At 44.3% G+C, this 15,759-nt stretch overlaps 2 protein-coding genes across 2 annotated transcripts in view; both read right to left on the minus strand.

Annotated features, from left to right (window-relative positions):
- Positions 1-1,891, minus strand: part of ACBD6 (acyl-CoA binding domain containing 6) — a 132,158-nt gene extending 130,267 nt beyond the window's left edge. The window contains exon 1 of the mRNA XM_063134468.1: positions 1,607-1,891. Coding sequence (XP_062990538.1) covers positions 1,607-1,876 — 270 coding nt within the window. The 5' untranslated portion in view covers positions 1,877-1,891. The remainder of the gene's footprint in view (positions 1-1,606) is intronic.
- Positions 1-15,759, minus strand: part of STX6 (syntaxin 6) — a 590,646-nt gene that overhangs the window by 296,625 nt on the left and 278,262 nt on the right. The window lies entirely within an intron of this gene.

The raw sequence follows: 15,759 nt of genomic DNA on the forward strand, positions 1-15,759 counted from the left end.
TGCATGGTATGGAAAATGTGGATAGGGAGACATTTTTCTCTCTCTCTCAAAATTCTGGGGTCATCCCATGAAGCTGATTGGTAGGAGATCCAGGACAAATAAAAGGGAAGTACTTCTTCACACAGTGCATAGTTAAATTATGGAACTCACTTCCACAAGATGTAGTGGTTTCTTGGCAGACTTTGTAGCGGGGTGGTTTGCCATTGCCTTCCCCAGTCGTGGTTCCCTTTCCCCCAGCTAGCTGGGTACTCATTTTACTGACCTCGGAAGGATGGAAGGCTGAGTCGACCTGAGCCGGCTGCCTGAAAACCAGCTTCCGCTGGGATCGAACTCAGGCCATGGGGAGACTTTTGGCTGCAGTAACTGCCGCTTATCACTCTGCACCACACGAGGCTCTAACCCAAGATGTAGTGATGGCCACCCATTTAGATGGCTTTAAAAGGGGGTTGGATAAATTCCTGGAGGCAAAGGCTATCAATGGCTACTAGCCCTGATGGTTGTGTGCTATCTCCAGTACTCGAGGCAGTAAGCCTGTGTGTACCAGTTGCTGGGGAATATGGGTGGGAAGGTGCTGTTGCTGGGGAACATGGGTGGGAGGGTGCAGTCTCTTCACGGGTGGATACTGTTCCACCAGCAGACAGAACACATGAAGATTTCACCCTCAGGTACCCTTCTCTTTTCCCAGGGAAGACACTTTCCAATGAAAACCAAACAATCTGAGGCTTTGGGAAAAGATTTCAAGTGAGAGAGTCTGCTGACAGTATTGCGTCCAGTTCTGGGCTCCACAATTCAAGAAGGACGCAGACAAGCTGGAGCGTGTTCAGAGGAGGGCAACCAGGATGATCAGGGGTCTGGAAACAAAGCCCTATGAAGAGACTGAAAGAACTGGGCATGTTTAGCCTGGAGAAGAGAAGATGGAGGGGAGACATGAGAGCACTCTTCAAATACTTAAAAGGTTGTCACACAGAGGAGGGCCAGGATCTCTTCTCGATCCTCCCAAAGTGCAGGACACGGAATAATGGGCTCAAGTTAAAGGAAGCCAGATTCCAACTAGACATCAGGAAAAACTTCCTGGCTGTTAGAGCAGTATGACAATGGAATCAGTTACCTAGAGAGGTTGTGGGCTCTCCCACACTAGAGCCCTTCAAGAGGCAGCTGGACAACCATCTGTCAGGGATGCTTTAGGGTGGATTCCTGCATTGAGCATTATAAATTTTTAAGGCATAGTTACTTGGAAAATGCCTCTAATTGTAAATATGATACAAAAGATTTCTTTGCTTTTTAGATAAAGCCCTGAGGAAGAACGCAACCGCACCTGGCACTCTAATAAACCTTTTGCTAATAATATTATTGTAGAAGAAGCGTGGAGAAGCGCTTCAAGGGACCACTAGATGGAGCCTCCATATTCAGAGGCAGTGTACCTGCAATTATCAATTGCTGGAGGCCGCAAAGGGAAAGGGGTGCTGTTGCCCTCACGTCCTGCTGGCGGGCGCCGTGAAGCACGTGGCCGGCCGCGGTGGGAACCGGGAGGCGGGAGAGAGGGCGGGCCCCCCTCGCTCGCCCGCCCGCCCCCGACACCGGCGAGCCCTCGCGCCCGCCCCCTCACCTGCTTGTAGCGCGCGTACAGGTAGAGCAGCTGCTCTTTGCTGGCCGCCGCCACCAGCGCCGCCACGCGTTGCGCCGCCCTCTCGAACTGCTCCGTCAAGCTCGGCGGCGGCACCGGCGACGACGAACGGCTGTCCGAGTCGGAACCGGGGCCCGGAGAGTCTCCCAACCCCACGGCCACGGGCGGAGCCCTGTCTTCTTCGTCGCCGGAGCTGGGGTCGCCTCCTCCCTCGCCTCCCCCCGCTCCCTTCGCCGGGAACAGCGCAGCCATGACCCCGCTTCCCTCACTCCGTCGACGACATCCTCATCCTCCTCCTCCTCCTCCTCCTCCTCCCACCTCCCACCTCCCCCCGCTTGAACGAGGGAGCCGCTCTCGTCACAGAACAGCGGCTCGCGCCCAAACGCTAAGCCACGCCCCGCGCCTCACGCGGACGCCCAGGTAGGGCCCGGGCACTGCGCACGCGCGACCACATAGAGATAGGGCGGGAAGGCAATAGAGCGTCGCACAGCCTGAACTTCCCTTTTGGCCAGTAGACGCACAATTGCGGAGTCGCTTTTGGCAATTCTACGCTTATGACTTAAACGCAGCCTTCCTCAACCTGGGGCGCTCCAGATGTGTTGGACTGCATCTCCCAGAATTCCCTACAGAGCTGGCTGGGGCATTCTGGGAGTTGTAGTCCAACACATCTGGAGCGCCCCAGGTTGAGGAAGGCTGACTTAGAGGCTTGTTTTTATAAGTCTACGGGCACCTCTAAAGTAAAAGCCCTCATGTTTACCGGAAGAGACTGGAAAAACCAGCTCTATTTCCGGGGGATGGGGAGCTTCTTCTCCCCCCCCCCGGAGCGGTGCAGTAGTGTAAAGTAGCTCGGGTGGAAACTTTTAGACTAGAAAGCATTGTTCCGACTAATCAAGTAAGAGCCGATATAAAGTATAAAAGCAAGTGTGATGGAGTCGTTGCGCACCTCGATTTGTCTCTAGGACAAAACAATAACAAACCCTATCTGTAATGATCTTAGTCTGGTTCCACATGTTTCTAAATAGAATCATAGAATAGCAGAGTTGGAAGGGGCCTACAAGGCCATCGAGTCCAACCCCTTGCTCAGTGCAGGAATCCACCCTAAAGTAGGGTGACCCTATGAAAAGGAGGACAGGGATCCTGTATCTTTAACAGTTGCATAGAAAAGGGAATTTCAGCAGCTGTTATTTGTATATATGGAGAACCTGGTGAAATTCCCTCTTCATCACAACAGTTAAAGCTGAAGGTGCCCTGCCCTCTTTTAAATCTGGTCACTCTAGTATAGCTCCTGCAGCTTTAACTGTTGTGATGAAGAGGGAATTTCACCAGGTTCTCCATATATACAAATGACACCTGCTGAAATTCCCTTTTCTATGCAACTGGTAAAGGTACAGGAGCCCTGTCCTCCTTTTCATATGGTCACTCTACTGAACAATATGTTCAGAGGACTGCAGTGGGTAGGAAGGATCAGTGAAAACTACGCTAAAGCATCCCTGACAGATGGTTGTCCAGCTGCCTCTTGAAGGCCTCTAGTGTGGGAGAGCCCACAACCTCCCTAGGTAACTGGTTCCATTGTCATACTGCTCTAACAGTCAGGAAGTTTTTCCTGATGTCCAGCCGGAATCTGGCTTCCTTTAACTTGAGCCCGTTATTCCATGTCCTGCACTCTGGGAGGATCAAGAAGAGATCCTGGCCCTCTTCTGTGTGAGATATATTTTCTTCTCTCAAAATTATTATTATTACTATTATTATTTATTTATATAGCGCCATCAATGTACATGGTGCTGTACAGAGTAAAACAATGAAATAGCAAGACCCTGCCGCATAGGCTTACATTCTAATAAAATCATAAAACAATAAGGAGGGGAAGAGAATGCACCAAACAGACACAGGGTAGAGTAAAACTAACAGTATAAAAGTCAGAACAAAATCAAGTTTTAAAAGCTTTAGGAAAAAGAAAAGTTTTTAGCTGAGCTTTAAAAGCTGCGATTGAACTTGTAGTTCTCAAATGTTCTGGAAGAGCGTTCCAGGCATAAGGGGCAGCAGAAGAAAATGGACGAAGCCGAGCAAGGGAAGTAGAGACCCTTGGGCAGGTGAGAAACATGGCATCAGAGAAGCGAAGAGCACGAGCGGGGCAACAGTGTGAGATGAGAGAGGAAATGTAGGAAGGAGCTAGACAGTGAAAAGCTTTGTAGGTCAACAGGAGAAGTTTATATTGGATTCTGAAGTGAATTGGAAGCCAATGAAGAGATTTCAGAAGTGGAGTAACATGGTCAGAGCGGCGAGCCAAGAAGATGATCTTAACAACAGAGTGGTGAACAGAAACCAATGAACTGATGTGAGAAGAAGGAAGGCCAGTGAGAAGAAGGTTGCAGTAGTCCAACCGTGAAATAACCAGTGCATGAACAATACACATTTGAAATGCATTTTATGTCTTTTTTTTTATTCAGGAAACGTGAAAGCTAGTGGATAACTAATTTCTGATTTGTACATTAATCCGGAAGGAGCAAAACAGGAAAGTTTATATCAAAATGAACAAAGATTGAATTCCTCAAGCATCCCTAATCCTATCTTAGACATTGAAATGCCTTGACCAACCTTAGCTTCAATATTCATATCTAGCTTATGGGACTACTAAATTGAAGCAAGTTAATATTTTCACAAATCAGCAATTATCTGTTTGTTATTTGCATCAATACAAATTTAAACTTTTTTGGGAATTTATAAACATTTTCAAAAATGCAGCAATTTTAATTTTTTTAAAAGATTCTTCTTTCATGCTATTTTCAAAAATACGCTTTGGTTAAAACTTAATAGAAATATTTTAATGCATACTAAAGTATGGAACTGAAAATAAAATCAAAAGAAATTCTACATATGGTGTTAATTATGTGATTTCTATACCGTTATATGGATGTCAGTTGACTGATTGAAATGATGGTTGTCGTAAACATTGCCCCCCCCCCCCCGCAAGTAAGTGCAGGCGGGCCTCCTTTCTCCTATATCACCAAAACCAACTGGATCTTCTGCTTCCACTTCAAAATATACATCCTTCAAAGAAAAGCATTTTATAAAAAAATGGCACTGTAAGGTGGGATGCTCAGGAGAAGTTTCTGCAGGTTTTATGGAGGGCTAAATGAGCACTTGCACTCATTACAGATTTGATCTTTTTTAAAGTAAGGTTAAAAATACATTTTCAGCTCAGTAGAAGCATTGTATAGCCATGGTAGGAATGGAATTTTGCCTCTTGCCATCAGCAATGTCATAGGCAGTATCCAATCAATATAATAGTCATCCAACTACATACACACTATGATCTCTATAAGAATGGAAGAGCAAGGCGAGAAACTTTGTTAACAAGAACTTCAGAACTGTGGTTTGAGAGCTAGATTCTCTGCAGTGGAGATGTGACCTGAAAGAAATGTCCTACAACAGAATAGTTTCAAGTGAAGTCCATATCCAAAGCCACCCCTCCCCTCCCCTCCAAAAAGCCTATTTCCACAAGCCCTTAGAAGTTATGTCTTACTCACTGCTCTCATGACTACTCCCTGGTATTAACCCCTTTGTTTTGCAACTTTTTACTCCTTAACAAAACCCAATACCTGTAATAAATATAGTGTTGTTCAGACTTTATTTAACTCTATGAACAAGGCAGTAATTCCCAACGAGTGTGCATGGGCATGCTAGAATGTGATATAGATATAGATATAGATATATATGCTTATTTGAGCCCAAATGACTCACCCACAGAGAAGGCTGCCCTGAATAAGTCACTTCTCTAGCCGTGTCTCCATCCAATTAGCTTCTGCTTAGAGTATGCAACTCTGCCACCTCTCAACATCGGGTGTGATTACATCATTCAGCTCTACTTGGTTCAAAGACACAACAGAGTTTTCTGGCTCAGAAAAGATACAGCAACTCACACAAACATTGGGGCAGTCCTCTGTTGGTGGATAATTCTTACTGCTACTTACCTTTTTCAGGTGTAAGAATGAACTGCGCCTCAAATTTTAATTCATAAAAAAATCAACTGCCAGAAATTTGCAAGAGTGTAGAACTGTGTTATCTGATGCTATTCCTGTTACATCTCTTTGCGTGCGTTTGCATTTCGCTAGCTGCCTTCTGCCAGTTGGCTGACCCTTCACAATTCTCCAGAGCAGCTTTCCCCGGCCTAATTTAGTTTGATTGATTACATTTCTGTACTGCCCAAGAGCCAAAATCTCAGGGCAGTTCACAAAAATTAAAACCCCAAATGCAGCATAAAATATAATGGCTTAAAACTTCAGTCTAAAAGTGCAACCAGAGTAAAACCTAGCAGCAATGCAAAGATTTAAAATGCAATATCAGATTTAAAACAGCAGAACTAAAAACTGGAATGCAAAAAATGCTTGGGAAAATAAAAAGGGTTTCACCTGGCGCCAGAAAGAGCACAACGGAGGCATTAGGCGAACCACTCTAGGAAGCTCTTTCCATAACGGGTGCCACAGCAGAAAAGGCGCTTTTCCTGGTAGCCACTTTTTTTGCAAGGGCTCCTGGAGAAGGCTTCCTAAAGATGACTTTAAGGTACAGGCAGGTGCATTGGGAGGAGACAATCCTTCAGGTAACCTGGCCCCAAGCCTGATGCCCTCCAGTGTTTGGGACTACAATCCTCATGATTCCTGACCATTGGCTGGGACTGATGGGAGTAGAAGTCCAAAACATCTGAAAAGCACCAAGTTTGGGGAAGGCTACTGCATAGGAATTGCTCACTTACTCTTGATGGACTAATTCCGTAACAGTACTTGGATTAGTATGTGGCAGCAAAAGCCACTGCGGCACCTTCAAGATTATTATTTGAGTGATACAAGCTTTTCCAGGCAGCGGTAGACTGTGAAAAGTAGGTAATATATAAAAACCAATTCAGATACATTAGGTAATATATACACACCAATTCAGATACTTTACAGGATAATTCACATTAGCAAGGCAAGAGGTAAAGGTAACAGAAATGTACAGCCAGATTGCTGAAGTACAAATGCATTACACATCCCAAACGTTTGCTGGAACATTAAACATAAAATACCCAACAATGGCTGGAGTGATAAATGTAAAGGAAATGCGCAGCCAATCAAAAAACAATTATTGTGCTAGAACCGCTCCTCCTTCTTGCTACAGTTCTGCAGCCTCTTCACCAGATGTACTCTGCAACGTTTTGGTTTTCAGCGTTAGCGTGCACACTTAAAGTTATCTAGAGCACAGGTAGGCAACATGGTGCCCTCCAAATGCTTTGGACTACAACTCCCATCAGCACTGATTGATTATTACATTTCTATACCACCAAGTAGATGAAGCTCTCTAGGCCGGTCACAAAGCAAAACGTAAATAAAACATAATTTTAAAAACATTTACAATTTAAAGCATGCTCAATGGTCACGCATTTTATAGGAGTTGTAGGCCAAAACATCTGGAGGATACCATATCATGCGCTCCTGAACTAGAGAGTACAAGGAGGTTGAAATGCTTTCCATTAGTCCCTGTATGAACCCATTATTTTTTGCCAAATCATACTTTTCTATAAGAACTGTCCTTTATGGCCAGTGTAAGCTGATGGAGTGCATTGGCGTTAAGCTGCCAGGTGGCCGTAAGACTTAAACTAGGAGCCCTACAGATCAAGCAAGACTGCCCGTTCCCTGGGTCACTGGAAGACAGAACAGCAAGCAGTTTGAGTCAGAACACCAAGCACTTCAGCCCAGAATCCTAGTCCTGGCAACCAGGTGACTCTTGAGAACTAATCTAATGCCATAACCAACTACAACCGCCCAGTGAACCGCCCAGAGAGCTTCGGCTATTGGGCAGTATAAAAATGTAATAAATAAATAAATAAAATAAATAATACAACAATCCCAAAGCTCACCTCGTATTTAATGGCACATATAAATAAGAAGTATAGTTTCATGAACGTATGGCTGGGGAGTCATCAAGAACTAGCTACATCATTCTGCTTTCTTTATTCATTCCCACACATTCTTGGTTGGGGAAAAGGAAACACAACTATTATCTCTGAGGGAAATAAAGTCATGAACAGAACAGCATGGATAGAACACGTGCAGAGTGCTTTTCTTCCACCACTGAAGAACTATAACTAGACTACACCTAACATTTGGAAACTGCAAATCTAAGTCCTGAACCTTCCACCTAAAAGAAAGGAGGAGGTGGTAACAGGTCCCATCTCTTTGGACCTTGCCTTGCAGAAGGCTCAGGGAGTACAAAGATCTCCACTACCTGCTGTTCTGGATTCTCTCTGCCAGAGAAGCGAAAGCTCAATAGTTCAATATGACCTTTGTGGGACGGATCTTACAAAAGTTATTTCAGACAATACAAGGGAGCAAGAAACAAGAGACAATCCATCATAGCCAAAGCATTTTGATGTGTTTATAGGACATGCAAAAGATGTTACCAACCTTTGCATTCCTTACTGATGTCCTGAATAGTTTGACTTCAGACTGTCAAATTGTATGCCGCCACATGAGGGCGGCCAATACTTTCCATGTGTCATCTTGTTAATAAGCTATTTTCTTTATACAGAAGCAACTTAGAACCAAGCTACATATGATGTGGGAGATCTACAATCCCACAGTTCTCCTGATATATATATATAAAAGCACCCACAATTGTGTGTCCAGATTGGATCAGTGCAGCAGCACTTGTGGGATGGCAGAAAAATTCCAGAGCAGGAAAAAAAAATCAGGTAGAGTTTTCACCCACAGGACAAAACAGCAGAGAAGTGTATGTAATTTTAATAGGGAAAATAGCATAAGGGAAGGGTTAAAAGTCACCTCCCGTAGCAAAGTGTTACTTCAGTCCTATGCGCAGACTCCCCGCACCCACCCACCCCATAGTCCGGCCCTCTCTCACAGCTAGTTTTTCATAAAAATAAAATGATCAGGAACACATCACCTGCAGCTTAGCCCTCAGAAACATCCATTTCAGTTACAAACGCTGGCCATCAGCACTCAAGGCAGAGCCAAGCTTGGGGCTGTGGGGGATCAGAGTCCACAGTCCAGAATTTCCAGAAAGTTCCAGAAGTCATTGACCAAAGGTGCAAGACATCACTCAGAAAGGGGCTGTCTAAAGAATAATTCCCCAGCCAAGGTTTATGGTGGAGAATCTACAAACCCTTTTAAGAATGCACAAAAACCTTGGACCTAGTTCTCAGTGAAGTGATAAACCTGTGCTGCTCCAGAGCTCACGTGGCTGACAGTTTCTCTGTGTGTACACACACACACACACACACACACACACACACACACACACACCATGTAGAAAAAACAACATTTCATGGTGAAAACTAGGTTAGACTTCTCTTTTAGTTTTCTTTATGCAGGTATATATCAGCCTCTTCCTTCAAATTAAAATGGTGTAGCCCAGTGAGAACTAGGTCATAGTTTCATGATATACCTGGTGCTGTACCACCGGTTTGTGTACATACTATCTCCAGGCAAAAGAAACTACCATCCATACACCATGGAGTGAGGTACATACACAACTTGAGGCACAGGTGAACTCTGTGGCAAAGAGCACCTTTTATCAGCTTAGGTTGATATACCAACTATGCCCTTATCTGGACAGAGATAGCCTAGCTACAGTTATCCATGCTCTGATAACCTCTCGTTTGGATTACTGCAATGCATTATCCGTGGGGCTGCCTTTGAAAACGGTCCGGAAGCTTCAGCTGGTACAAAACAGGGCAGCCCGTTTACTAACAGGGACTGGCTGGCGAGATCACATTACGCCAGTCCTTTTACAACTTCATTGGCTGCCAGTCCAGGTCCGGGCCTGATTCAAAGTGCTGGTATTGACATTTAAAGCCCTAAAGGGTTTGGGGCCAGGTTATTTGAAGGAACGCCTCCTCCCATATGTACCTGCCCGGACCTTAAGATCATCTACAGGAGCCCTTCTCCGTGAGCCCCTGCCAAAGGAAGTGAGGCAGGTGGCTACTAGGAGGAGGGCTTTCTCCGCTGTGGCACCCCGGTTGTGGAACGAGCTCCCCAGAGAGGTCCGCCTGGCGCCTACACTGTACTCCTTTCATCGCCAGCTGAAGACCTTTTATTCACTCAGTATTTTAACACTTAATTTTAACTTAAATTTAAATTTTACTGTTTTAACTCTGTATTTTAATCTTATATCAATTTTGCTGCGTGGTTTTATCCTGGTTGTGCTTTTTATACTGTATTTTGTATTTGTGCTTTTAACCTGTTGGTTGTTTTATGATGGTTTTAATTTTTGTGAACCGCCCAGAGAGCTTCGGCTATTGGGCGGTATAAAAATGTAATAAATAAATAAATAAATAAATAAATAAAACAAGTGAAATCACTGCTGTGACTACACTGCAGACATACCTGTGAAGATTTTCCCGGACATGGACTCCTGGTGCAATGAATATGGCACTGAAAGTGGCAGGCTAGCCCAAGGCATTTTGTTGCCTGAGGCAAACGGCAGTGCCAGCTTGGGCAAGACACTCCCAGTAGCCCCCCCCTCCCTCAATGAGTCTACCCTCTTATCAGCATTGTCACCAGCTCCTGCTGCTCCTGATTATTGCCGCCATCTACTTACTTGCCAGGCAGAGAGCCAGTGAGAAAATAGGCCATGGCATCTATTGCTCTTCCTAAATACCACCACTGTTGTCTGGGCCAGAGCAAGGGGAGGCTGAACAAGCGGGTTGCAATGGTAGAGAAGAGGAACAGGTCCAGAGAGCACTTCTCAGTGTAGGCCTGACCATACTGACCCTTGATGCCGTCCCTGGACAAAGGAAAAGATGCCCCCATTCAAATACAGAAACTGACTGGATTAGCAGTTGAATCTTACTTCACACTGGTGATCGTGGAACACCTGAGGACAGCAGGTCAGCTTAGGGGGTGCAGGTCAGACCACAGGGTGTATACATCTCTCTTCTCCAATGCCCCATCACCACACCACCCATCCCCAGCATCTGCTGCTTCAGGCAGATGCCTCAATCTGCCTAATGGTAAGAACTTTAACACAAGAGTAAACCTGATCCATGTTCTCCAGGGTAAAATTGACAGTATGAGTCAAACATAGCTGCACAGAAAAAGAGGAAATTGCCGTCTCCAAGGTTCCCTTTGGATCGCCACATGCTACAATATTCACAATGAAATAAGGTCATTTGCTGTGCACACCCAAAGGTTGATTATACCTCTCCTGGATGAAGAGAGCTGGCTTCAACATAAACATATATTTCCTTTGTTTCCACTGTAAACACAGAAGTAGTTGAAGGCAAGGTAGCCTCTATATTTTATATATTATTGTTTTAAAGACAGCACAGAAAAAACAAACTTGGTTTTCCTGTTTAGAATGTGTGATGGTAATGGTTTATAGGGATGTACGGATTTTGCAAAAATCTGTTCCATCTGCGTTTTGCGGATTGTCAGGTGCCTTTTATTCTCTCATCCGTTTGTTGATGGAATCGGGGGGGTTTTCAATTTCCTGCATTTGTGCGAATTCACAGTTGCGACAATGCACAAATCCCACCCATACACCCAAAACACACATTTTCATGCTTTAGCCTATGGCAAAAATGCACATTTTCAGCTGCTGGCTTTTTTAAAAAAACTAAATTTGCATAAAATTCCAGAAAGTTTTTTAAAAAAACACGGTCTGCCAGTGTGTGGAATCCATGTGACTTCAGAAGAGCTGATCTGCCGTGGAATCCACAGGTTGGGTTCATAAAAAATGGAATTCATTTTATTCCACTGTGGATTTCTCCAATACCCTAATATAGCTATGATGAATTTCAGAATGCTGGGAAAATCTTGAATCCAGGGAAGCAGATGAGGAAGGGTTTCTTTCTGATTTTTTGAAACGCATCCTAACCAGGATCTGTTCTATTATCAGAATGTCTCCATATATGTCCTGGGTATCCCAATCCTTCTAAAATCTGTTGTTGTTGTTTAAAGGCTGTAGTCTAAAATATGACAGACAAAATAGTTAAAACAAAACAGTTTAGGAAAGTATGTTCAATACTTTATTTCACCTGCAGACTATTTCCAATTACAAAATTGCAGGAAGGAAGCAAATTCCACCCTGTCTGTGTATATTTAATAATGACTTAGTCCTGGGTTAGCTTGCTTACATGAGATGTCTTTAAAAACTGATGCCAATCACCTAAATGTTCCCATTCGGGGATGCAATGAAAAGTCACTATTAGTTCCTGCCTTTAGCTAAATAAACAGTATGCTAACCTAGCATAATGGAAATGTATGATACTTTGCCATTGAGTCATCAAACTCATATGAATGACATATTGCATCAGGTGTTTTCATTGTTCCACCTGCAGCCTAAATTCAATCCCAGCTTAAGAATGCTCTTATGGATAGCACTCCTAGGCTCCTTTGCCCCTTACAATTTTGTATGAGTACACCTTAGATTTTTGAAATATGCACCTAAAATATAAGGTGTGGCTGTAATATGCATGCGTTCGCAAAAACATATATCATACAGGTACAACTCTGATACAGGATTTGGTGCATCTCCAAGGCAAATGTGCATTCACGGCAAGCCCGGAGAAGGAAGGGTGTTGTTGTTGTGTGATGTATGGCCCCCAGGGTGCAGCAGAATAGCCTGCATTCACAGATAGGCTTTGTAAGTGCAAAACCTGCTATGAGACACCAAGGATAATATTCTACAGTTTCCTTTTTTAAAGTTTCTAGTTCTTAAGATCATAGTGAAAAACGTGTAGCATTTCCTTGTATCCATCCCTTCTTCCATCCCAGTAACAGATGCAGGCACAACAATGAAAAGTATCAAATAACTATAACTTCTATTTGTTTATTTTCATTACTGGAACTGATTTTCCTCATTGCAGAATCTGGATGCGTGATTTTGGTGGAGAATACACACGGACCATGACCTAGTTCTCAGTGAGGCTATAAAACTGTGTCTGGTCTGTACCACTTCGGAATGCAGGTGGGGGACTCAAATGACTGAATGCTCTTCCATACGAAATAGTTCCCTCCACACAAAAAAATGGTATGACAGGGGAACGTGTTTTATCTATCCATCTCTCTGATATGCGGGCTTTGTATATAGTTTTGGTTTTTTATTGTGAAGCATTCCATGATAGACACAGGTTTACAACCTCAGTGAGAACTGGGCATCACACACACACACACACACACACACACACACACACACACACACACACGTATTTTCCCTTAGTTCCTTCTTTCCATTTCTCATTATAATGAGGAACAAGCCTTCTGAATCAGTCTAGGAAAATCCAGTTTGTCTTATCAACTCCAAATATAACCAATCCATGTGAGCGATGAATAAACACCCAAAGCCCAAAATAGACATTAATATTTATAGGGAGAACCTGCTGAGCCAGGAGTCTGGACGAAATGAATTGCCTCTGTCCAGTTTGCAATGAAGGTTGCTGTTCTGCAGTATCTCATATAGCTATGCAAGGGCTTTACTTGTGCCATAGCACACAACTGCCGTTGCCCTCAGTGGAGTCCACAAAAGAACTCCCTCAAAAACCGGTATGGAGAGTTTCCTCAAGGATTTAATACAGGCTTGTGCTCAACTTTGCTTGCGCTGACATCCAATCAAAGTATTTGACAAAAATATGTTCCCTGGTTGGTCACAGGAAATGAGAGATGCAAAACACTTAAGGTGACACTTTTTACTACGCTAATTTCTGTAGTTTGTAGAAGTTGTTGGGCTCCACTAGTGTTTTCCAAACTTATGATACATTTTTCTGCATTAAAATTGGAGCCAATTTCACCCTCGTAACTGAAACTATCTACTTTTACAATGTGAAAGAGCTTTTCTACATGAAGCTGTTAATCTGCTGTATCTACTTTTGGTTTTGTCACAGAATTGAGATCTGAGCACTACACAAGAGTGCTTCCTTTCCTGCTTTTCTGCTACATAACCTGTAGGTGGCCCTGTAGTTCAACGGAATAGCACAAATACACAAATGGGAAAAAAGCGGATTCTTTCACAGTTAAATGCTGCATTTTCTGAGCTCTAAAGAAACACCCTGAAAGTGCTCCTTAAATACAGAAGTGAAACTGGAGGGTCACAACATCATCTAAAGATCCCGTAAACAACAGGAGTCGGGTATTACAAGCACACAATAAATGCCTCCTGTAGAAAAGCCTTAAGAAATGTTTGCCCTCAGAGGAATCTGTTCCCTTTATTTCTGTATGAGTCACTATTCCAACTGAAAGGGGAAATGCCCAGAGGTGCAGCTCATGAACAGATGCAACACACACACTGAGAGTGTAATTTTTCCGCCTCTGTGTATCAGGAGTGATTCAGTTATCCAGCCAAGGTAGAGAGGCAGCATAATTCCCTACACCAGCTGAGGCTCATTGGATTCACTGCCCCACGGGCATCGGTGCCACCAGCCTCCACTGGGTGCCATCAGGGCAGAACTTTGGGGTAGAAGTCCGGGGCCCCACTGAGTGGAACGCGCAGGAAGCCTCCAAACACAGCAGGGCTGGCTGGCTGACCAGACTTTGAAGTCCCTGAAGTAATATGCATCACCATCTAAACAGCCCCCCACCCTACCATGTAAGACCATTCAGTCCAGAGTCTAAAATTACCTAACTGCACTAATCATTTTGAGAGCTTTTCGGAAGGTCACTTCCTCACTTGATAGCCTTCAGATCAGCATTCTCTGACCTGGTGCCCTCCAATGGCCATGCTTGCTGGGGATGATGTGTGTTGCAGTCCAACGCATCTGGAGGGTACCAGGTTGGGTAAGGCCATTTTAAGCCTATACAGAGCAAGCTTATTTGCTATTGGACATGACCACCTGTGTAATTGGACTATTGCTTCACAATGCCTACCTCTTGTTAACTCCAGATCCTTCTGTCCCAGGTGTGCCCACCTCCCATCTCTAGTGTTCCTACTGACTCCCTCATTCTGGCCATGAGGTACGTTCTGTGCCTCCCGCCTTTTGCAGGGTCTTTCTTTCCTGTATTGGCTTCTTAGGATTGCTCGCTTTATCCGTGATCTTATTATACACAAAGAAACTGGCACTCTGCCAATTGGATTTTACCCGTGATTTTGGGGTGGTGCTTTGCTGTAATCTGCCTGGGCATTTGGTATAGTGACCAGCTGAGGTCCTGGTTCTGCAAGCCTGATCCAAGCGGGAGTGTTGTACATAATGAAAGCCAAAAAGGATGAGTGGCAAATTGGCTTTCATTGCAGAGTGCAATTTCTTCCTGGTCTCCATGGTGAATGAGCCTTTGTTGCCTAGCTCCGTACCTGCGCAAAAAGCACTTACAGTCGGTAGTGTCGCACCTTTGTTTTCTCCCCACCCCCATACTACATTCAGAGCAAACTCACATTTCCATATAAATAGTGGGAACGTTTGTATGCAGAGGTGCCTGGTGAGTATTTGAACTGGTTGAAATTTTAAACCCCCTGCTCTGCGCACAGGAGGATCCATGTACTTAAAAAGGAACGTGTGCCCTTAAACAAGGCTTATTAAAGACATTTTAATGGATCATATGTGTTTTAATCACATAAGGTGCAATCCTATGCATGTTTAGACAGAAAAGCATCCTACAACTCCCAGGATGCACAGGCCTGGAGTAATAGGACACTTTTCTGTCTAAACATGCATAGGATTGCACCCTTAATCTATCAATTATATTTGCATAAGAGCAAGAAGCATACTTTGATTTAGACCAGGGATGGGAAACCCTTTTTTCTGTTGAGGGACACATTCCCTCAGGAGCCATCCATCCGGGACCGCATGCTGGCGGTGGGCAAGGCCAGTGATGGGAGGGGCTGCCCTGGTTTTCTCTTTCTCTCTCTCTCTCTCTTTCTCTCTCTCTCTCTCTCTCTCCCTCTTCCACCCCACTGAGAGTGCTGCTGGGGGAGGGACAGATTGCTTGCAGAGAGTCACTTAAGGCAGCCCCAGTGCCACACATTGCCCAACCATTTGCAAAGATGCACACATGTCAAACTTCATCCCATGTACCTGCTTCCCTCGGATCATCCCCGTAGCACTAAGCTTTTCTGGTTGTTGTTGTTTTTGCTACTGGGCGACAGCAATCCTTTGCATACCAGGAAGTGAGTTTAAGGGGGGAAAGGTAAACAAATCATAAAAAATCAACAGATAA

This window comes from Elgaria multicarinata, chromosome 1 (assembly GCF_023053635.1).
Source record: "Elgaria multicarinata webbii isolate HBS135686 ecotype San Diego chromosome 1, rElgMul1.1.pri, whole genome shotgun sequence".
In the NCBI taxonomy this organism is placed as follows: domain Eukaryota; kingdom Metazoa; phylum Chordata; class Lepidosauria; order Squamata; family Anguidae; genus Elgaria; species Elgaria multicarinata.